General features: G+C 60.0%; 2 protein-coding genes across 2 annotated transcripts; one reads left to right on the forward strand and one right to left on the reverse strand.

Annotated features, from left to right (window-relative positions):
• Window positions 1-758: 758 nt before the first annotated feature.
• Window positions 759-11,576, forward strand: CABLES2 (Cdk5 and Abl enzyme substrate 2). The gene is made up of 10 exons (XM_043479689.1): window positions 759-1,200; window positions 5,519-5,590; window positions 5,677-5,769; window positions 6,887-6,964; window positions 7,233-7,341; window positions 7,727-7,892; window positions 8,242-8,345; window positions 8,461-8,567; window positions 9,150-9,354; window positions 9,439-11,576. The coding sequence occupies exons 1-10, from the start codon at window positions 812-814 to the stop codon at window positions 9,577-9,579; spliced, it is 1,464 nt and encodes a 487-aa protein (XP_043335624.1). The 5' UTR covers window positions 759-811; the 3' UTR covers window positions 9,580-11,576.
• Window positions 11,577-11,671: 95 nt separating this feature from the next.
• Window positions 11,672-13,000, reverse strand: RPS21 (ribosomal protein S21). Its single transcript, XM_043479690.1, has 6 exons — window positions 12,905-13,000; window positions 12,596-12,658; window positions 12,453-12,516; window positions 12,243-12,314; window positions 11,822-11,877; window positions 11,672-11,742 (listed from the first exon to the last, which is right to left on the reverse strand). Exons 2-6 carry the CDS (start codon window positions 12,643-12,645, stop codon window positions 11,733-11,735), a joined length of 252 nt encoding a protein of 83 aa, XP_043335625.1. The 5' UTR covers window positions 12,646-12,658; window positions 12,905-13,000; the 3' UTR covers window positions 11,672-11,732.
• Between the last annotated feature and the right edge of the window lie 8,551 nt (window positions 13,001-21,551).

Raw genomic sequence — 21,551 nt, forward strand, 5'->3', positions numbered from 1 at the left:
GTCACTGTCCCCACTTTAAGGATGAGTAAACCTACAGGCAGAAAGCTGGACAGAGCAGGCCAGTGGCATACAGGTGGCTATACAACCCTGTCCTGCAAGACGCAGGTGGGCTCCTGAGCATGAAGCCATTGGCTCTGGAGTCTGGGCCGGGAACAGAAGGCCTGGTACCCCGCAGACTCAAGGTCACTTTGCTGCTGAGGGACGAAAGTGCAGGACTCTGCCTGGGGCTCAAGCTCCAGCATCACCCTGCCTGCCACCCCAGGCAGGTGCCTTCTCCCCTCCGGCCTGCGGTCTTCAGTCGCTGGAGACCAGGTGGCATCAACGGTCATTCTTGGAGCTCCTCGAGGGGCCGCCCAGAACTCTGATGCCGGTTGCCACAGCTCCAGTCCTGCACCTCAGCCCTACCCCCCGCAAAGACACACACCCTGAGAGCGGAAGTGGAGCCTAAAGACAGGCTCGACGGAGGCTGACCACGAATGCCGCAGCACAGCAAAAGGAATAGAGCTCTGGAGTCCCGGGGCCGCGACTTCCGAGCCGGGGACTCGAACCCGCGGCGACGCCGCCACTCGCCCCGAGTCAGGCCTCGCGGGCCCAGAAGCAGACAGACTCGCGGCTCCTGGCTCCCCAGGGCAGCATGAGAACAGCCTCTAGGACCCAGGGGAGCGCCCCCCCCACGCCCCCGCGCTGGCCAATGGGCGGGCGCGATGGCGATATATTTGCATGCGAGCGCGCCCCGGCCAATCGGCGGCGGGCCCGGGCGCGTGCGCGAGCGGGCGGGCGGCGGCCGGCGGGCGGCGGGCTCAGTCGGAGGATGGCCGCAGCTGCGGCGGGTGGAGCGCCGGGCACGTCCCCCGGTCCCGCCGCCCGGGTAGCGCCGCAGGCGCTGCGGAGGCGCGGGGACTCGCGGCGCCGCCAGGCCGCGCTCTTCTTCCTCAACAACATCTCCCTGGACGGGCGGCCCCCGAGCCTGGGCCCCGGGGGCGAAAAGCCCCCACCGCCGCCGCCACCGCCCGCCGAGACGCGCGAGCCTCCGGCGCCGCCGCCTCCTCCTCCGCCGCCGCCGCCCGCGCCCCCCGCCGGCCTGCCCCTGCCCGGGCCCGGAGGCAGGACCTCAGCGCCCCAGAGCCTGCTCAGCCCCGCTCCCGCGCCCACCGGCTTGGGCCTCGGCCTCGGCCTGGGCCTGGACGGGCAGCGCCAAAGGTGAGTGCGGCCCGGGTCACCTGGAGCCTGGGGGCGGCGGAGTGGCCCGAGGCTGGGTCAGCGCGGGGGTCGGGGTCACCTGGCAGTCACCCAGGGTTCAGGGTTGGGGTCACTGGGCTCCGGGTCAGTGGAGTGGCCCTGGCAGAGCTTGAGGTGGCCTAGGGGCCTGGCAGCCCAGGACATAGGGTCGGAGTGACCTGGGGCCATCAGCTCAGTGGCAGGATGGCGAGGTGGCCGTGGGCTGGCTCAGTGCATAACATGGGGCTGAGGTGACCTACGGAAAACCAGGATCAGCCCGTGACACAGGGCTGAAGTGACCTATCAGCATAGGACTTGGAGATCAGGAGGTGACCCTGGTCCTCTGTGAGCCCCAGACACATGTTGGGGTGTCCTGGGCCCTGTCAGTGAGGGAGAGAGACTTAGGGTTTCCTGGGTCTTGCCAGCCCCAGAAGGGAGTCTTGCCTGGGCCCCTCCCCAGCCTAAGGTGTCAGAGTCAAGGGTCTTCTGGGATCTGTCAACCCCCTTTACATGGATGTTAGGGTTTCCTTGGGCCTTATTGATCCCCAGACTTAAGGGTCATGGTCCTCTTAATCCTGCCACCCCTGAATACAGGGTCAGGGTTCCCTCAACCCTTGCCAGCCCCCAGACACGGAGCCCTGTCCGGTCCAGACACACACACACCCCTCCCCCGCCCATTTTATCAGTTCACTGGACACAGGGACTCACAAACATCCACCATACGTTCCCCTTTGTTCTTTGAACTGGGCAAACCCCGCTGTGGGCCAGGGGTCTTTCCTGCACTGTGACCTCTCCCCAGAGTCTCCCACATCCGGCCAGACTCCCAGCCCACAGCTGCTGGTCTCTGGAGCCCCCCCATCACCCTCTCCTCCTTTGTCCTCTCTGAGCTCAGCGTCCCCGGGCCCATCACATCCCAAGTCGCAGGCATTTCCCCTGCCCCTCACCCATCTCAGAGCCTCCCCAACCCCGAGCCCTGCCCCTCTAGTCTGTGCCCCCTGCCCACACGTGTGGCTGCCGGACACCCCACTTCCTTCCCCCAGAGACCCTTTCACAGGCCCTGGAGGTGTGCAGAGTCCTGCAGCTGGTGCCGCACGTGGGTGGGCCAAGACCTTGAACTCACCGCAGTCCCCTGGTGTCCAGAGGCTCTTCTTACCTGGAGGTCATGACGGCTGCACTGGCTGTCGTTGCCTTGCAGCCCTGGTCCTCAGGCAGTTCCAGGTGATGGGTTCTTCTGAGGGACTTCGGCTGGGAGGTGGAGGCCAGGGTATGGTGCTTGTTGCTAGATTTCTTGACTCTACATTCGGAGTCCTTCTGAGTGGCCCTGAGGCCACTGTCACACTGCGTAGGTAGACTTCAGTAAGAGCTGCATCTGCACAGGCTAAAAAGCCTGATCCTGTCCACAGATGAGCCTCGCCAGGGCTCTGACGGGGGCCGGGGGCTGGTTGGGACAGAGTGGTCTGTTTGTCCCAAAAGTGGCAGTAAGTGTACCATGTACCCAGGGAGATGGGGCTGCTTACCCGACGGGACTGAGAGGAGAAAACACTGTTTTCTTGGTGGAAGTCAGCCCACTTTAAAACAGCCCCAAAGCCTGCTTGTCCTCGGTTGGCAGACTCTCCCACAAAGTGGTCCTGTCTCCTGGAGGCCCTCAACCCAAGGACAGTTCCCTGGTCACACCGGGTCTCCTTCAAGCCACTCTAGGGCAGAGTGGCACGGCTGTCCGCTGTGTGAGGCCCTCCCTCCCACTTGGCCTTCACATCCCTGGTCAGATGTCCTTCCTGCCCTTCAGGCCGTACCTGCCCACGCAGACTCTGCCCCGCCTTGGTTTCTGCTCCCGAGCCCAGGGCCCTGCCCTTGGGTCTGACGGATGGAGGGCCCCTGGGGTGGGCGCTGTCCGTTTCTCTGTGCTCTGGGGGTCCAGAGGCAGGGCCGTGGATAGTCGCTGCTGAGTGTGGGAGGGTGGCTGGCCTAGCGAAGTGGGCTGCCATCTACTGGCTGTGGGCTTCAAGGGACACTTGTTCTGGGCATGGAGAGAGTTCTAGGGTCTTTTCTCAAAGTCTGTGTCATAAGAGGGGTGGTCTGAGCCAGGCTCTGGGAACAGACCTGGTTGGAATTCTGACTTCACCACTCGTGAGCTCTGTGACTTGGAGCAGGTGGAACCGCCTCTCTGAGCCTCAGTTCGCTTCCCTGTGAAATGGGTTTGTGTTAAGTACTACCTGCCAGAGGGGCTGTTGCGAAATCAGATGGATGGCCAGGCTCAGCAAGGGTGGCTTGGCAAGACCAGGGCCAGGGAATGGAGACTTGTTACGTCCAGGTTGTCCAGGGCATGCTCATAGTCTGGTGTGGCTTTTTCGCAGAGCCAGGGAGTGAATCCTCAGAACCCTTATCTTCTTCCCTCGAACTTCAGACTCCCTAGAATTTTCTTTTCATATCAACACCATGGTCACTTAACACTTGGCAGGTTCCGGGCTTCCCCAGCTGGTCAGAAGCGGGCTTTCAGGTGCTCCGCCTGCCCCACCAGGCCACTGTGCCCTCCTCCTCTGCCGCGCGTCGCACTCCCCTCCCCCGTGGAAAGCCTGGCAGCTTCATGCAATAGCAGGGTTCCCTCTGGCAATCTTGTAAAGCCTCATCCCAGCAGGGCTCTTGGCTTCCCTCAGGCTGCGGGCCTCTCCTCTGGAGTGGGAGGGTGGAGGGAGGCAGGAAGGCAGCAGCCCCTCACTTGGCTGGCCTGTTCTGTGCTCAGAATTCGCGGTGCCATTGTCAGCGCTATCCTTGTCTCTGCACCCAGGCACCGGCCAGGTTCAGGGAAAGAGCCCTGAGAACACAGCGGCCTTGATTCCAGTGCCCCTGCTGTGGTCAGGAGGGCAGCAGGTGGAAGAGTCTGGTGGTGGAGGCTGGTGCTCAGAGCTCGTGGGATGCAGCTCCCAGGCCCGCCCGCACCGGCTCTGTGCCTCAGTTTGGCCCCTGTACACTGAGTGCTGTGAGGACTGACTTGATGTGTAAGATGCTTAAAACAAGGAAAGATAAAAGGAGACAACAGTGAAGACAGCGGTGCACGAAACCAGCTGGGCTCAGGTGCTCAGCTTGCTGAGGGGAGAGGCCTCTCCTGCAGGGACCCGAGACCAGCAGGAGGAGCCAGGTCAGAGGCCAAGCAGCCTCTAGGCTCTGGGGTGTGTGCGCTGATTGTGCCCCCAAGGGCCCATGGCATCTGCCGGGCGCCTCCATGGAGACTGCCGCTGGCCCAGGCCCTGTCAGTGAGGTCCCAGGTGTGCAGGAGCCATTGGGCCTCACCTGGGAAATTACCTGAGGAAGACAGCCTGAGAAAGCCACGCGGGACTGCTCCTGGGGCCTCTGAGCCCGCCCGCGGGACGCAATGCACACACCTCCCCAGGGATGGTCCGGTCTCCACTGGGCCGGCTTCGCTGCCTGGCTCAGGTCCTTCCTGCATGTCCACCTCCAGCAGGGCACCGTCTCAGGGCAGGGCAGGTCCTGCCTCATCACCAACTGTGGGTCAGTGCTTACCCAGCCCCTACCTGGGGCGTTCCCAGTTGCTGGGCAACAGGCAGGAATGGACAGTCCCTGAGACTCAGTCCCAGGATCACGGGTGATGCCAGGGCTGCTGCCCGTGGGAGGATGAGGGCCACATGAGAGCTGAGCATCCAGTTGAGGGGGATGTAGCCATGGGAGGACCTAGAGAAGGAGGATCCAGATGGAGAGAACAACCCCGGTGAGGGCCCTGAGGCAGGAGAAGGGCTGGCACAGGAGTGGGGGGCAGTGAGGGTGGCCTGGCTGGGGGGGAAGGGCTCCTGGGTGTCCCTGGCTGGGGACTGAGCAAGCTGTGTCAGTGCTAATGGTAGCTCCACACACCAAGATGGGCAGAGCGGGTTGGCAGGACATGTGCTCGTCTGCCCTTCAGCCCTGCAGAGCCACCGCCAGGCCCCGGTGTCCCCTTCCCTGGCTTCCACCAGATCCCTTCTGGAAGCACTTCCGCCTGCAGCCTGCTGTGGGCACGCATGATCTGTCTCACCCCATTCCTAGGCCCAAGGGAGCTCTCGGGACCCCTAGGCTGAGCTTTGAGAGGCGGCGGGCAGACCAGGGCACGCCCAGCCTTTCCTCTCAGCACTACGCCCCACCTCAGGCTCTTCTGGCCTCGGGTGACCCTGCCCAGCACTCAGGTCTGCTTGCAGACCTGCTTCTGGCCCATGGCCTGGGTCCCCTCCCCAAGAACAGAGCCCAGTACCGGGGCAGCCTGGGGTTGCCCCCTGAGGCCCCGCACCCTGGGGCTCTTCTGTCCTCCTCACAGAAGACGTGTGGCGTCCCAACGCTGCTCCCTCGAGTTTCTGGAAGACACAGTGGGATGTCCCTCGGGTCAAAGGTAAGGAGCCCGCCTGTGTCCCCCACCTCTCTCCTGGGGCCAGGATGGGTCTAGGAGGGGCAGAGTGACCTGCTTTTCACCTGCAGAACCAAACACATATCCGGATCGCCAAGACACAAAGGCCTGAAGAAGACACACTTCATCAAGAACATGCGGCAGTACGACACCAGGAACAGCAGGTGCAGGCGCACGGCCCACCGTGTCCTCCCTCCAGCCCCGTGGGACCTCGTCCTGCCTATGTCAGCAGCCCTGCCTTCCTTCAGCTCAGGAGACTTATCCCCACAGCCCATCCCTTGTCCCCTTGGAAGTGGACCCTCCTTCCCTCCCACCCACCTCCATTCATATTCCCTGAGTGCCAAGGTCCACAGCACGTCCTGGGCGAGGGGCCGCCCAGTAGACTGGTCTTGAATAGAAATGCTGAACGTTGAGAACACAGTGGGGAGAAGGAAACCCAGAGGGCACCTGGCTTCCCTGAGCCGGGCACATAGCCCTCGGAGGCCCTGTGTGGGAGTCGCCTGGTCCCTGGTGCCCCATGTCCCTCACGCCCCACCCTCCTGGCCCTGAGGCCATTGTCTTGACCCTGAGCAACCCCTTCCTGCTGGAGGCCGTGCCCAGGTACCCACCAGGTAGCCCTACTTGGGGAGTGCTGAGTCTTCCCCCTGGTGGCCACAGCTCAGACAGTCCAGAACCCCCAACACTGTCCCCATGACGGGCTCCGTCTGGTGCTTAGAAGCAGGCCCCAGGCCGACTGAGTGCTAGCCTGGCCAGGAAAGGGGTCTCCTACCATCGTCCTCCCTGCTGGACTGGGGCTGGGCCAGGCAGAGCTGTGCCCAGAGGGAGGAAAGGCCAGCCTTCCTGCCATGTGCCCCACATAGGGCCCCTCTCGGGCCACTTTGGCTCGGGATGTGGAACTTGGGGCTTCCTGATGCTCTTAGGCTCCTGTCTTCCTGGGATGCCTGGAGACTGGCTCCTTCAACCAGCCAGTCCTCCGGGACATGCCTCTGCGCTCCTGCACAGCCTGTCCTCTCCTGGATGACCTGGCCTCCGGCTTCCACCCTGCCTGCAGTGTTGTGCATCATGTGGAAGGGCCACACTTACTGAGGGGATGATGCACAACGCCCTTCTTAAACCAGAAAAACTGGCGAAAGCTGGGCAGCCAGACGGACCAACCCTGGCCACTGGGCCCCCTTAGCTGGGCGTCCCCTGACCCCTGGGACAAAGCCCAGTCCTAATCCTGGTGGGAAGGGGTCTCCTGGGAAATGCCAGCTGCCCTGTTCTCACCCGTCCCTCCTGCAGGATTGTGCTGATCTGCGCCAGACGGTCCCTGTGCGCGGCCTTCTCAGTCCTGCCGTATGGAGAAGGCCTGCGAGTCAGGTGAGCGGCTAACCCCCACCCAGCGGGGGCTCCACACTCTCGCAGCTTCACCCAGGGGCCAGCAGACCAGCTTCTGCTGAAACTTCTCAGGGACTCCAAAGGCCCTGTGGGTCCTGGTTCTCTGGGAGATGCTGCTAGACATAGGTACCTGGGACATTCCTGCTCAAGGGTACAGAGGTGGGGGTGCTGCCAGCCTTGGGCTCAGCTCCCAGTCTGCGCGAGGTCGGCAGTGGGGAGTGGCAGCTGTGTACCATCCTATGCGTTGCAGTGACCTGAGAGTGGACAGCCAGAAGCAGAGGCACCCATCTGGCGGCGTTTCTGTGTCTTCCGAGATGGTCTTCCAGTTGGAAGGCGTTGAGCTGGGGGCAGATGGAAAGGTGGGAGCTGGCGCTATACTTGGTGGGGGCACAGGGCTTATGCATGTCTTCCGGGAAAGTAGACTCAAAGATGTGTTTGACTGAAATCCTCTTAAGTGTGAGGTCCCGTGGGAGGAGGCCACACAGCCTGTGCAGATGGTCTGGTGGCCTTGTGGGGCTGGGTGACAAGATCGGCTCTAGTAGTGAGAGTGAGGGGCTCAGGACTCCTGGGCCAGGAGAAGTTCCAGCTGCAGATCCCAGTGAAGGATGGGGCATTCTGGAACCTCTGAGGGAGTGAGCAGCATCAGTCCTAGGCAGTGGGAGCTGTGGTGGCCGGGAGGGAGCTTACTGGACCTCTCGTCTTGGACGGGGCAGCAGGGTTGAACCCAACGCACTGCCTTTCCAGGTTGTATCTTACGCCAAGTTCCTGTACCCCACCAACGCCCTGGTCACGCTCAAGCCAGACAGCCACGGCCCAACGCCTCAGCCCCGCCCCAGTGTGCCCCGCACTCTGCTGGGGTCCCGATGCAAACCCATCCCACCCAGGGCAGCGCCAGTCAGCTCGGAGCTAGGTAGTCAAGGGCCCTGACCAGGGGCAGGGCAGGTGGCCCCGGTGTCACATCCCAGCCCATGGTCCTTAGTCCAGGCTTGGGGAGGAGGCTGGCCATGACCTCTCAGGAGAGTGGGGCCCCCACCAATGGCTCCAGGGGTCCTTCATCATCAGGACACCCTTCCTCCCACCCAGCCCCAGGAGAGAGGACCACACCTGGAGCCCCTGAACCCCATTCTCCTTGTCCCACAATGACACCCTCCACCCAGCTGCTCCCTGGCGCTGACAGGTCCTACCCCAGGCTGGGGTTGGCATAACCGCTGACCCAAGCTCCGGGCTCGTGGTGGGTGAGGGCTGCCCTCTGCCCACAGGGGCCGATGCAGGGGATGCCCTGGAGTACAACCCCAACCTGCTGGATGACCCTCAGTGGCCCTGCGGCAAGCACAAGCGTGTGCTCATCTTCGCGTCCTACATGGTAGGGGCGTCGCCCTGGGGGCGGCTGAGGGGTCAGCACTGAGGGGGCGTGCAGCCGCCTCCCCTGGCCGGGCGGGTGCCCCCAAGCTGCATGGGGATGGTCTTCTCTGCTGCAGACCACGGTGATTGAGTACGTGAAGCCCTCCGACCTCAAGAAGGACATGAACGAGACCTTCCGGGAGAAATTCCCCCACATCAGACTGACACTGAGCAAGATCAGGAGGTGAGGCGGCCTTGGTCGTCCCCAAGTCTGCGGTGTCCCTGTGCCCACAGCCCAGCCAGCTCAGCCCTTCTCTCCCATCCCCCATGGAGTCCTGAGCTTGAGAAACCCAAGGCGTCCCTCCTCAGCCCACCCTCCTGCTGTCCAGCCCGACCAATCCTGGCAGCTCCCTGCCACCTCCTTGGTCAGGCGTCTTATTCCTGCCCGCACCTGTGGGGGGCCCCACACCAGCACCCACAGCCCCTAAGCCGGCCACTGACCATCCCCACCTGATGGGTAGGAGGTCAAGGCCCCACACGAGCCGCCCACACATTCCCCCGGTGCCTTGGCACTGCCCTTCCCTCCCAACACCAGTCCCCTCGCTGCCACAGGAGCACAGGGACCCAGTCCTCTGTGGGGTCCCCTTGTGGACAGTGCGGGTGCTGTGGGCCGAGGAGAGACCAAGACCAGCCTGCCACTGCCCCTCACCACCCCAGCTATGGGCCCTCGTGCTGGGCCGCACCCTCTGGGAGGAAAGGGTGCTTTTCCGGGGCCCAAAGACACGCCCCCCAGCCCCACAGTCTGTGGCTCCATGTAAACCCGCAGTTTGAAACGAGAGATGCGGAACCTGTCCGAGGAGTGTGGCTTGGAGCCCGTGACCGTGTCCATGGCCTATGTGTACTTCGAGAAGCTGGTATTGCAGGGTAAGCTCAACAAGCAGAACCGCAAGCTATGCGCCGGCGCCTGCGTGCTGCTGGCCGCCAAGATCAGCAGCGACCTGCGCAAGAGCGACGTGAAGCAGCTCATCGACGTGAGTACGGGCCGTCCCCGCCCCCAGCCCGGCCCAGACCCGGAGGAGGGGCCCGGCTCAACCCCTCTTTCTTCTTGGATGCAGAAGTTAGAAGAAAGGTTTCGGTTCAACCGACGGGATCTCATCGGCTTTGAGTTCACGGTGCTCGTGGCCTTGGAGCTCGCTCTCTACCTTCCCGAGAACCAGGTGTTACCTCATTACAGACGCCTCACGCAGCAGTTCTAGCCGGCCGGCCTCCTCGGGCACCTTTCCAGGCCGGTGTGTGGACGTGGCCCCTCCACACCCTGGCTTCCATTCCTAAGCACACCACACCGCCACGGTACTTTGAGAGCCCTTCTGCGTTCCTCTGAACAGACCTGGGCTCTGTCAGTGCTTCTTATTTTCCTGTGCCCACGACTGCCCTGGCACCAGGACTTTGGTTTACTGCGCCCAGTGGTGAATCCACCGTGCTTCTCCTCTTTGCGTCACCCAGCCTCCTGCTGCTGTCGGAGCCACCACGCTGGTGTCTCATGGAGGCCTGGGTTTCCAGACCCCACTGCAGATGCTGGGTTGTTGGACTTAACCCATTGGAGCATTAATCTCGGCTATTTGGGGTTTTCGGAGGTGGAGACAGCACTGTGGAACCCTCCACCCCGTCAGCCCAGCTCCCCTCCCAGCCCAGCCCAGCCCAGGTGGGTGTCTGTCCACCTCCCCATATCCACAAGCAGAGTTCTGCGTCAGCCTAAGCCAACGAGGACAGACTCCTGGTTAGTTGTGATCTCATTTTTTACTCTCAGACCTCTGTTCTTCCAAGGATCGCGTCACTGTGAAGTCCTGAGGGCCTGGGTGGCACACACCCCAGCTGGCCTCTCCATGGAACCAGTCCGCACCACGCAGGGATGTCTCACCGGAAAACCCCACTTGCCCATGACAGCCAGGACCTTCAGAATGACTGGATTGCTGGTTCTTGGATTTTCCTAAGCAATATTGTGGGGGAAAATGTATTTTATTATCATTTAGGATTTGGTTCTGTGGGTCTTTTTCTAAGGGAACAAAAACTAGCTGAGTATGTGATCTGAACCACACCTGATCCTCCGGTGGGGAGGAAGACAGACCACTTCAACCATCTTACTCACAAGGGTAAAGGCTCTGCCTTCTTCCTTCCAGGCAGGAAGTGAAAGCCACCTTGGCCAGAGCAGTGGTCACACCAAGCAGACCCCAAGGGCAGGTCGTTGTCCAGGGCAGGCCTGTGTCCAGCTCGCCCACCTCACCAGGCTACATGTTACCCAGTTCTTCCACTTGCTGCCCCACCATAAACACTGAAGACCTAGGACTGGATCTTCTCCTTCATCAGCCAGCTGCCCTCAGAAAGGACCATGTCGGCTGGGCCATCAAGCTGCTTCCCACTGTTGTCCCAAGAACCTGTCACTGGAGGGGCGCCGGGGCAGCCCCACGCTGCATCCTGCCCATGTGGACTGGTCCTTCTGCAGAAGAGATGCCAGCCCTCATCAGCGCATTCTACCACCAGTAGCTCAGCAAGATCCCAGCCCAGGAGGGCACAGGGACCCCAGCAGGGGCACAGGACAGCTGCCCCACCCCACTCGCTGCTCTTCCTTGGTCACTCACTTAGGTCCAGGGGGGACTGCAGGATGGAGCTCGAAGCTCAACTCTGTACCCAACCTTATTTATTGAGGAGTGCCTCTTCCCTGTCCTCCCCTCAGAACACCCCCAAACTCTGATGTGCACCAAGGGGGCTTGAAGGATGAAGCTGCTAGGCCCCAGGCAACCCTGGAAGGTGTCAATTGTCTCAAGGACACTCCTGTTACAGGCACCTAAAGGGACCAACTTCCAAAATGTACCTGCTGGTTTACAGTTAGCTTTGAGGAACACATCTTGAGAATTTCCCTACAGATGTTAGAATGGCAGTACAGTGTTTATATAGTGAGAACCAGTCATTCACCAGGCCCTGTAACCTTCCCTTCAGTGTGTTGTGTCCTTGTTAATGTCAAGAGCTGCCACTGTGTGGTACTCAAAGTGAAGCCAGTATTTAAGGCATTAAATGTCAGCCTGAACTGTCACCCCAGACACCTGTGTCCAAGGGCCTGGGGCTACTCCCTCAGTGCCTGGGAGGCACCATAGACTTAATGTGTGCTAAGTGGCTGGCTGACCTCACTGTCAAGTGTCAAGGATCTGTTTGCAAAAAGTAATGTATTTGTGCTTTAAGTAAAAATTTGGTTTTGCAACGCGTGTCATAGACTGTCTTTCAGCTATCACCCCCAACACTCCAGAGCCCCCAAGAGCCCACCCACCCCCTCCTCCGGCTGCCAAACACACACAATGAAGCAAATAGGTTTTCACTTTATTTATAACAAATATTCCATATCCGGGATCCTCTTCAGTTAGAAGTTCCTGGAACAAAAAAGGACAACATTAAAACCTGGTTTCTGAAGCATCCTGAGCCCTAATGCCCAAACTCCAGTCCTCTTACTTTGAGACAATGCCGTCGGCCTTGGCCAGCCGGAGAATGGAGTCATCTGATTCACCCTAGGGGAAAAAGCACGTTGGGACCAGCTGCCCTTCTGGCCTGAAATCCCGCCCAGCTGCCCACCGGTTGGACCAAGTGGAGACTAGCTAGCAACAGGCAGACGGTCGCCTCTGCAGAGGGGGACAGGGTTTCAAGGAGGTCCCTGTGACAACTGGAGAGCTCCGAGGTTTTCCAAGGTGAGGGGGCCCCTTTCTTGGATCCTGAGCATCCTATTTCTACCCCCAGGAAGAGGCTGGTAACCAGCACAATCTGATCCAACACGCTCCAATCCATTTCGCCAACAAACCCGCTCAGGCCTCAGCGAGGGGGATGCTATTCCGGTTCAAAAGCCCACCAGGTAAGCGCGGGGCCCCAAGACACACACCATCCTGCGAATGGCCCCGCAGATAGCGTAGGTTTTAAACTGGCCGTTGAACCTGCCTGTCACCTTGTCAACCTAAAAATTGAGAAAAGGAGTCGTAAAGAGGTGCCCAAGCACCTTCGGGTCGAAACCTGAGGTTTGGGAATCAACGTGCAAGTCCGCCCGACCTCGCCCCCTCACCCAGCGGGTAGGCCCTGCGGCCGCCCAGCTCACCTCGGCCACGTTCATCTGGATGGACGCGTGGTCCTTGGCGCCGATGATACGGTTGCTGGCGGAGCTGCGGGGGGAGCGCAGTGAGCAGGGAAATGTAGATCGGGGATGGAGGGGGTTTAGGGGTAGCAGAGAGGGACGCTCACCATTTTCGCGGCACATACAGGTCCACGAACTCACCGGCGTCGTTCTGCATGTTGAGCGAGCGTCTGCGGGACCCCAAGGCGGATTCGTAAGGGCGAACTGTGTCCGCGCGCCCCTCCCCACCCAGCCCCGACCACCGCGCGCCTGGGTATGTTACCGTCCCGATCCCGGGCCCAGCGCCGTACCCCCACCCCCCGACCCCGGACCCTAAAGCCGTTCTCCTGCACTGATCCCAGACCCCATGCCACCCTCCCTCCCGACCTCGGGCCCCGCGCCGTCCCCCTTGCCAGTACGCCAGCCTCGCAGCCCACCTGATGGCACCACGATGAGTGCGAGCGCAGAAAGGAAGCGCCGCTTCCCCCGGCAGCGCTATTGGCGGACGGGGCGGGGCCGCGACGAGTACTTCCGGGTCCTGCGCCGCCGCGAGTTTGCGCAGAGAGAGCGAGCGCGCGCGCCCTCGCGGTCCGCCGCTATGACGCATTTCCGCTTCCGGTGGGCGGAAACCTGGCGTCCCAGGGATCTGGGCGGGCGGCTGGTGCAAACTTGCTAGACCGCAGGTTGGCGCGTTTTCGCAGCGGTGGTTTTCGCCCCTGTGGGCGCTTCCCGCCGCCGGGATCGCCGGGCCAGAGTCCTCCCAAGCAGGACCCGACCCGGGTGGGAGGGCGGGAGCGCTGACACGAGCCGGGTTGTCAGCACGTGGGAGCTGCAGACTGCCCCGGGGGTCTTAGCCCAGGGCCAAACCAAGGACCGCGAAGATGGACACAGAACGAGCGCCGCTGGTTATAAGAGCAAGAGCGAGCCCTGGGTTCCTGAGGGAGGAGTGGCAGGGCTGGGGTGACGGGCTCCTCCCCAAAGTGGAACTCAACTGCCCCAGAAACCGGGGTCTGAGCTAGAAAGGAGCTCGGCCACGCCTCGTGGCGGAACCAGGTCAAACCCGCACAGCGGGTGCTCAGCACTATCCGGGGCCTGCCCAGGACCCTTCCGCCACATCAGTCCCACTCCATCCTCCCCAGAGCATCTATGCCAGGCCCGTCCCTGGTGCGAGGGTCTGTTAATGAAGAAAATAGAAAAACTCCAGGCTGCAGAGCTAACTCCAGAGCCCCCCGTCCCGCAATCCTGGGATTTTGCCCCGCCGTTTCAGCTGAAACACCCCCTTGAGACTTCATCTTTCAGATGAGAGAGAGGGCCCCTCGGGGGTGGACTCCAGAGCTTGTACACCCCTCCGCCCCAGCTGCCCAGGGCCGAGCCCGGCAGTGGAGCCTCCAAAATCCCGATGCCTCTTACTCGGCAAATCCTCCCGGTCCTCCAAGATTGGGCTCCCACCTCACTTCCCCCACTCAAGTCTCCGTGAGGTCACACAGGTGAGGGCTCTCCCAGGGCTGTGTCTGCTCACCTTGTGGCGACTGCAAATGATCCTGGTCGGCCTGGCCTCAAGGTGCCCCATTTGAGTCACTGCCAACTTCTGTACAGGTCCGGGAGGATTTAATGTCTGGGCCTGGTCAGGGCTGAGGCTACTCATACCTGGAAACCAGTGTTCAAGTGGGCAGTGTGTTTGCTGTTGCTTCCACTGAGCTCTGGCAGCTGGGCCTCAGGTCACTGAGGCCCGCGCCCTGTAGGAAGGTCATCATTCCCTGTTGGTTTCAGCTGGAGAGATGTGTGCCCTTTCCAGGACCCCCAGCACATGCACGGACATCACGTGTTTATGTTTGTGGTTGTATTATGGACCAGGGTTCTTGTCGTCCCTACATGCGTGTGTGCTAAGTTGCTTCGGACTCTGCGACTGCATGGACTGTAACCCTCCAGGCTCCTCTATCCATGGAATTCTCCAGGCAAGAATACTGGAGTGGGTTGCCTCCTCCAGGGAATCTTCCCAACTGAAGGATCAAACCTGGATCTCCTGCATTGGCAGGTGGATTCTTTACCACTAGCATCATCTGGGAAGCCTTTCTTGTCCTCCCTAGTCAATAGAAATTGATACGAGATGAGATAAGAAATTCAGGCAAGGCTTTATCAGGGTTCCTGCTGCAGTAGGAGGGAGTGAAAACAAGTAATAGGTTCCCTGGTTCGCTCCCATTATATGGGATGAGGGTAGGAGTGGGTCCAGGGATTGGGCTGGAGGGTAGCTTAGGTGGTTTGCCCATCTCTGGTGATTTTGAATGCAAGGGACATGTGCTGGTATCCTGCTTTTGCTCCCAGCTCTTTAGAAAGGTCAGCTGGATTTTTAATCTCTTTGTGTCTTATCCATAGTTTGCTTTACCTGCACATGTAACAAAATCCACTCACACCCATTAGAATGACTACAATGAATTTGAAAAAAAAAATAAGTGTTGAGGCTGTGGAGAAATTGAAATCCTGTGCATTGTTGGTAGGAAGGTAAAATGGTACAGCTGCTGTGGAAAACAGTATAGTGGTTCTTCAAAAACGTAAAAATAGAACTGCCATCTGATCCAACAGTTCCACCTCTAGGTTACTTACCCGAAAGAAGGCGGTGTCTTGAAGAGATTTGTACAGCCGTGTTCACAGCAGTATTATTCACAATAGTCTGTGATGGAAGCAACCCACGTGTCTATGGGTGGGTGACGGGATAAGCCGGATATGGTCTGTGCACACAGTGCAATGTTGTTCATCTTTTAAAAGGAGGGAAATTGTGACAAGCATATGGATGAAACTTGAGAAGTTGTGCTAAGTAAAATAAGCCAGTCACAAACAAGTACAGTGTAATTCCAGTTACACAAGGTGCCTAGAGGAGTCGAATAACAGCGGCCAGGGGCTGGGGGTGGGGGTTAGTGTCTAATGGGTGTAGAGCTCCATTCTACAAGGTGAGAAAGTTGTAGAGATGGATGGTGGTGATTGCTGCATAACATTATGAGTGTATTTAATACCACTGAACTGCACGCTTAATGGCCAAGGCAGTAAGTTTTATTTATATATATTTTACCACAATAAAAAAACATTTTAAATACTATAAGACACGCATGGACACAGAGAAGACAACACTGTCTCTTCCTGGTGGGGCCAGAGTTCCTCAGGCCAAGTTCTACAAAAGGAAGCTCTGACCCCACCCTCTGGCAGTGAAATCTGTATGAGCCCCTCTTTAAGAAACTGTTTAAATAAATTTTAAAAATAAGAAGAAACCCTGCTGTCCCAGGTCCCACAGACAGAGGATCGAGTGGTCCCTGAAGGGAGCCAGTTGGGCCTTCCATCAGCAGTGCTCCTGTCATCTGAAGTCAGGGCTGGGGTAGGGGGCAGCTGCTCAGGCTGGAGGCTGCGGGAGGTCCGGAACTGAGGAGAGGTGTCCCCGCTTGTACTCTCCTCAGCAGCCACTATGGGGCGCCCAAGAGCTGCATCTAGCCCTGCCGGCATCACTGGGCGGGGCTCAAGGACAGGCTCATCAGTCACTTTCCTGCTGGCCTAGGGGGCTGGCCACCTCCCTCAGACCTCTGGCCCCCAGCCAAGGGGTGACTTGTTTACTGAGCTTCCTATGGGGTCTCCAGGTTGGGAAAGGGCTGGAGGCTGGGTGGGATGAAGGGGTTGGGGGCTGGAGGACCTGGCACTTGTAGATACTGTCCTCCTGGGGCAGCCCCCAGGGGCTTAGAGCAGCAGCTGTTGAGCAGGGTGGTCCCCATCAGGATCCCTGAGTACCTCCAGGCCTGCAGAACCTACACCTCTTCCTGCCCCCTGCACCCCCAAGTGCTCTAGATCACCCCGCCTTGCAGTATCACATCAGGATGACAGGCTGACCTTGCCCCCTCTTCCTGCCTCTTAACTGTGTGGCCAGTCACTTAGCTGTCTCTCCTCCTGGCTGTAAAGTGGGAACAGTGGTAAGAGCACCACCCTGAAGGGTTAACACATCTGGGGAGCTCAGAGTGGACACAGCAGTCAGGGTCCTCAGCAGCCCCACTGTCTCCACTAGCATCACTGTCACCCTCATCACCACCGTCACCATCATTATTTGGGTGGTTATGCCATGACCCCGGGTCTACACGGCTGTAGAGCTGACTCCTGGGTCAACTTGAAGCCGCACTATCACCACCCACATCTCACACAGGACCTCATTTAGGCTGCCCAGGAGGGTGCTGGTGGCCAGAGATGTTGGCCAGTGTCTGCATCCAGCATCCACTGCCCATTCGCCTGCACTGTCCTGGGGCCCAGCTCATGGCAGGTAAGCGGGGCTCTGATGCATGGGATATAGCCTTCCCAGGCAAGGGGCTGAGGGGCTCCTCCCGGAGAAGCTGTGTCTGGGCTGGGTGGGGCTTGGGCAGCCTGACATGCATTGTGTGTGGAGGGGAACCAGCCCCGAAACCAGGAAACCCTCCTTCCGGGCCTGGACGCGGGCCCAGGGTGAGATACAGGTCAGGGCCAAGGGACAGGATTCTCCCCGTGCAGACCTAGCCAGGAGCTGCAGCCACAAGCACCTCCTGCCTGCCCTGGTTCCCTGGGAGAAGGTCCAGCTCTGAACACAGACCTGCCTCAGAGGTACTCCAGCAGTCCCTGGTGCCACCGCCTCCAGCCACAACTCCAAACCGTCCTCCGGTCTCAAGGAAACAGGCGGTTCTGTCTGACTAAGTCTCCCCAGTCTCTGTGAGTTCAAGGGAGGTCCCAGCAGCCGTGCAGCCCCAGCACGTAGGTCTGACCTCAGTGACCTGGGGTGTGGGGCCTTGGGCACCAGTGCTCACAGGCCATCAGGGCTAGGAGCCTGAGAGCATCCAGCTGGTCACCCTTTCTGCTCTATTTTATTTTGTCATTTTATCATTTATTGTTGTTCAGTCGCTCAGTCCTGTCTGACTCTTTGCGAGTCCATGGACTGTAGCATGCCAGGCTTCTCTGTCTTTTACTGTCTTCCAGTGTGTGTATGTGTTAGCCGCTCAGAGTGTCTGACTCTTTGCAACCCCAGGAACTGTAGCCCACCAGGCTCCTCTGTCCATGAAATTCTACAGGCAAGAATACTGGAGTGAGTTGCCATTTCTTTATCCAGGGGATCTTCCCAATCTGAGGATCAAACCTGGGTCTCCTGCATTGCAGATGGATTCTTCATCATCTGAGCCACCAGGGAAGCCCAGATTTTACTCAAACTATTCTGTGTTAGACTTTTTCATTGAGATATAACCCACACGTGGTGATAAGGAGCACAGACCCTAAGTGCCCCCCACCCCCCTGATTTTTACATCTGCGTTCACCCACGCAGGCAGTGTGTGCTGCACACTGCTGGCATTGGGGCAGCATCTGGATGGGCCTCTCCCCTCCCCACCTGGCTCCCAGGAGGCCTTCATGGACTTCTTCCCCAGTTACATGTACAGACATTCTGGAGGTGGGGTGGGGGCCTAAGCTGGGCACCTGGATCCCCACTGACACCCAACAGAGAGCACTATGAGGTCAGAGACACCCAGGAATGTCTCGTCTTCTTGCTCCACCCCTCCCTCGGGGCCGGGCCACAAGGGCTGAGCCAAGGGACAGGAATGGAGGCACTTCCACCCTAGGCATGCACGCGGCAGCCAGCTGGCTCATCCCAGTGGACACGCCACAGGCTCACCACACTGGCCAGAGGCCAAGACATTCCAGCCAAACTGGGTGGAGTTTCAGGTTCAAAGCAAGAAGGCTGCAAGGCCCACCTTTACTCCTGGGCCAGGCCCGCCAGGGGGACACCAGGTTCTATCCCCAGGCTGACCTCTGACCCCACCCAGGTGGCCCCATGTCCACCCTGAGAGGATGTGCAATTATGAGCCCACTGTACAGAGAAAAAAACCGAGGCCGAGGGAGAGGAAGTGGCTCCCCCAGAGTTACAGAGCCAGGGCACAGGGCAGGGTTTGGCCCAGCTTGGGGCTCTGGGGGTGGGGGGTGGAATGTAGTGCAGCCAGAACAGGGCCTTGGACAGGAGGAGAGGAATCCCCCAACACTGCCCCATGCCCAAGCCCAAAGCTGAGCCCTAAGGAGGGTTAACTCCGAAGCAGAGTGTGGGGGTCCCTCACCTGCCCGCTGGGGACACCCAGCTGGGGACCTGGAATGGACTAGAGAGGAAGGCCCTCCCTTGGGCCCCTGGTGGTGATGATCTGCTTACAGGGCCCATCCTCTGAGCTCCAGGCAGTGAGTGTGTCGGCAGCTGCTGGAACGTGCCCAGAGGCAGAGGTTTGCTGGGCCTGGAGAGTGCAGGTGGAGGGTGAGGGGGAGCCCAAATTCCTGCCCCGGTGAGGAGCCTAGCCCAGGCTTGTCTCACTCTGCCCATCCCCAGCTCTCCCCTCCCTGCCCAGCTCTGCAAGTCCTCTGAGGCCCCAGGATGTCCAGCAGGGCCCAGCCAGGAGGTGCCTCTGCCCCCACCCACCATGACCTCATGCAGGTGACTGGGCAGATGGCTGTCCTGTGGCCCCAGGTGAGTCCTGGGCCCGGCAGCGTCCCCAGGGAGCCCCTGGCCCGGTTGTTGTTCACTCACTAAGTCGTGTTTGACCCTTTGCCACCCCATGGACTGCAGCACTCAGCTTCCCTGTCCTTCACTGTCTCCCGGAGCTTGCTCAAACTCATATCCACTGAGTCAGTGATGCTATCCAACTATCTCATCTTCTGTCGTCCCCTTCTTCTCCTGCCTTCAATCTTTCCCAGCATGAGGGTCTTTTCCAATGAGTCATCTCTTCATGTCATTGCATCAGGTGGCCAAAGTACTGGAGCTTCAGCTTCAGCATCTGTCCTTCCAGTGAATATTTGGGGTTAATTTCCTTTAGGATGGACTGGTTTGATCTTGCTGTTCAGGAGACTCTCAAGGGTCTTCTTCAGCACCACAGTTTGAAAGCATCAGTTGTCCTGGAGAAGAGGACAATAAGCCTCTCATCTCAGGAAGGTCTGGGGCAGTGGGTCTCACCTGGGGACGTTCCTTCCCCACCCTGCCCAGGATACACAGCAGTACTGGCTGTCCTGCCTGGGAGAGGGGAGGGCGCTGTGGCCACAATTGGGTAGTGACCAGGGATGCTGCTCGAAACCCCACAGCACCCAGGATGGCCCACAGGGAGGCATCCAGCCCAGAACACCAGTGGGGCCTGGTCTAGGACTTTGAAGGGCAATGGTCTCTCCGAAGGGGCCATAGGTCAGGTGGTCAGGGAAGGCCTCTCTGAGGAGGGGACATTGTAAAGCAGGGACCAGCCTTGGAAGGTGCCACCCCTTCCCACTGGTCACCCTAGTCACAGCAGCCTGTGGAGAGGAGGGCCAGGGGCTCACTCAGTGGTGGGGGTGGGGAGAAGCAGGCCAGGATCTGATGCCAGGCCTGGGGAATTCCAGAAGGCGGAGGGAGGCCTCTCACCACCCCTCCTCCCGGGCTTCTGGCTCCCAGTAGCCCAGGCCACATTCCTCCCCCGGGGTGGGCAGGTGATGGGAGCTCTGAGCATTCCAGTGGAGATGCTGGAGGCCTGAAGGCTGCTGGCACCAGCCTCCCGTGGGGCCCAGGTAACCTCTTGAGGCTCTGCCCCCACTCAGCTTCCTGGGGCTGGGGCCACAGGCCTCACTGAGGACGCGTGGGGTCAGGTGTACCAGAGAGATGTGAACATAGGTCCAGCCAGGAGCAAGCCCGCAGGATAGGGACTGAGCACCTTGCAGATAAGGGCAGGACTTACCAGCCCGGCAGCCTCCTGACTCCTGAACAAAAGGCTGGGTTGCACAGAGCCTCAGAATCATGGTGCTAGCAACAGGCAGAGTCCACAGAACCCTCTGATGCCCTGTCTCCTGTCTCTAAGACAGACTTTTGTGACCATCAGACCAGGCGCCTGCCAAGCCACCAGCACACAGAAAGGGCTGCTCCCTAAAGCCCCGCTAGGTGAGCGGCACAGACGTGGTGCTGAAGGGCTAGGGCCAAAGATGAGGTGAGAAAACAGAATCGGTCCCATTGGCTCTGCGAGCCCAGAGAGGTCGTGCCTCTGACCTGAGGTCACACAGCAAGCCCCGGATGGAGCATAGAGGCCACAGGAGACCAGGCTCCCAAGGAGGGGTGAATCTCAATTCCCACCCACTGGGGAGGCCAGGCACAGACTCCCAGAACCACCCCCCACCCCGAGATGAAGATGGGCTCCCAGGCCACCAGCGCCATGCCTGGCACGAGCCTTCCAAGTCTCGAATGTTTACATTCCTGTAGGAAATACCTCCCCAGAAGAGCCCAGGATGAATGTTCTGTAAATGTTGAAACTTGAGGCAAACAGAGGCCTGAGCTGAGCCCACCCACCACCCTACCTCTCCGTGCGACAGAGGCCCCGCGCGGGTCCTGGAGGGGACCTCCTGTGCTGCCGCCAGGACAGAGCCCTGGGCGGGCAGATGGGGGTCCAACAGTGGGTTCCTGTATGCCCCCCATCCCTTCCATGGTCTCAAGCCCCCTTTTGTGAAGTTGGGGTGACAGGAGATGGGCTTGGTTGGGGTGTCACTTGCACTTGAAGCCCTGGTGGCCCTGGGGGAGCCCCAGTACTTGGGGGGTTTCACAGTCAGGCCCTGAGGTGTGAGCCATAGGCTGACCTGCGTGTGACCAAGGGCCCCGTGTGCGCTCAAGACAGGGTGAGTCAGTCAGGGTGAGTCAGTCTGCTGTTTACGGTTGAGTGTCTTGGTTCCCTGCAGCCCTAAACACAAACCTGCACCTCTGCCATGCTCACGGGATGCACGGGACCAGCTGGCAAGCATGGGGGCTGTGTGGCTGTGGGTGGTCCGGCACCCAGAGGTGACTCAGCCTCCGCCATCTCCGTCTTTCGGCACCCACTAAGCCGCGCCTCCCCATCCACACCTGGGAGAGGCCAGTGGCCCAGGTGCACCCCAGCTGCCAGCCCCCTGGTTCCAGCAGCTTCTTCAAAGAGCCTGCCTCCCAGGCTCAGTGGTGTGGCAGGTGTGGACCTGCCGGGCACCCGAGCGCCTGGACCACCTCCCTCCTGCTCACCCGCTAATGGCATCTGGGCTGGTTCCCCCTTTCAACTGTTAGAGAAAGTGCCGCCACAAACATTCGTG

The sequence above is a fragment of the Cervus canadensis genome, chromosome 10, assembly GCF_019320065.1.
Source record: "Cervus canadensis isolate Bull #8, Minnesota chromosome 10, ASM1932006v1, whole genome shotgun sequence".
In the NCBI taxonomy this organism is placed as follows: domain Eukaryota; kingdom Metazoa; phylum Chordata; class Mammalia; order Artiodactyla; family Cervidae; genus Cervus; species Cervus canadensis.

Coding starts and splice junctions, on each gene's coding strand:
- CABLES2 (XM_043479689.1), top strand. CDS start 812: ATGGCCGCAGCTGCGGCGGGTGGAGCGCCGGGCACGTCCCCCGGTCCC. Junction 8,346..8,460: donor TCATCTTCGCGTCCTACATG/GTAGGGGCGTCG, acceptor TCTCTGCTGCAG/ACCACGGTGATTGAGTACGT. Junction 9,355..9,438: donor ACGTGAAGCAGCTCATCGAC/GTGAGTACGGGC, acceptor TCTTGGATGCAG/AAGTTAGAAGAAAGGTTTCG.
- RPS21 (XM_043479690.1), bottom strand. CDS start 12,645: ATGCAGAACGACGCCGGTGAGTTCGTGGACCTGTATGTGCCGCGAAAA. Junction 12,315..12,452: donor TCCAGATGAACGTGGCCGAG/GTGAGCTGGGCG, acceptor CTCAATTTTTAG/GTTGACAAGGTGACAGGCAG. Junction 11,878..12,242: donor GCGGGGCCATTCGCAGGATG/GTGTGTGTCTTG, acceptor TTTTTCCCCTAG/GGTGAATCAGATGACTCCAT.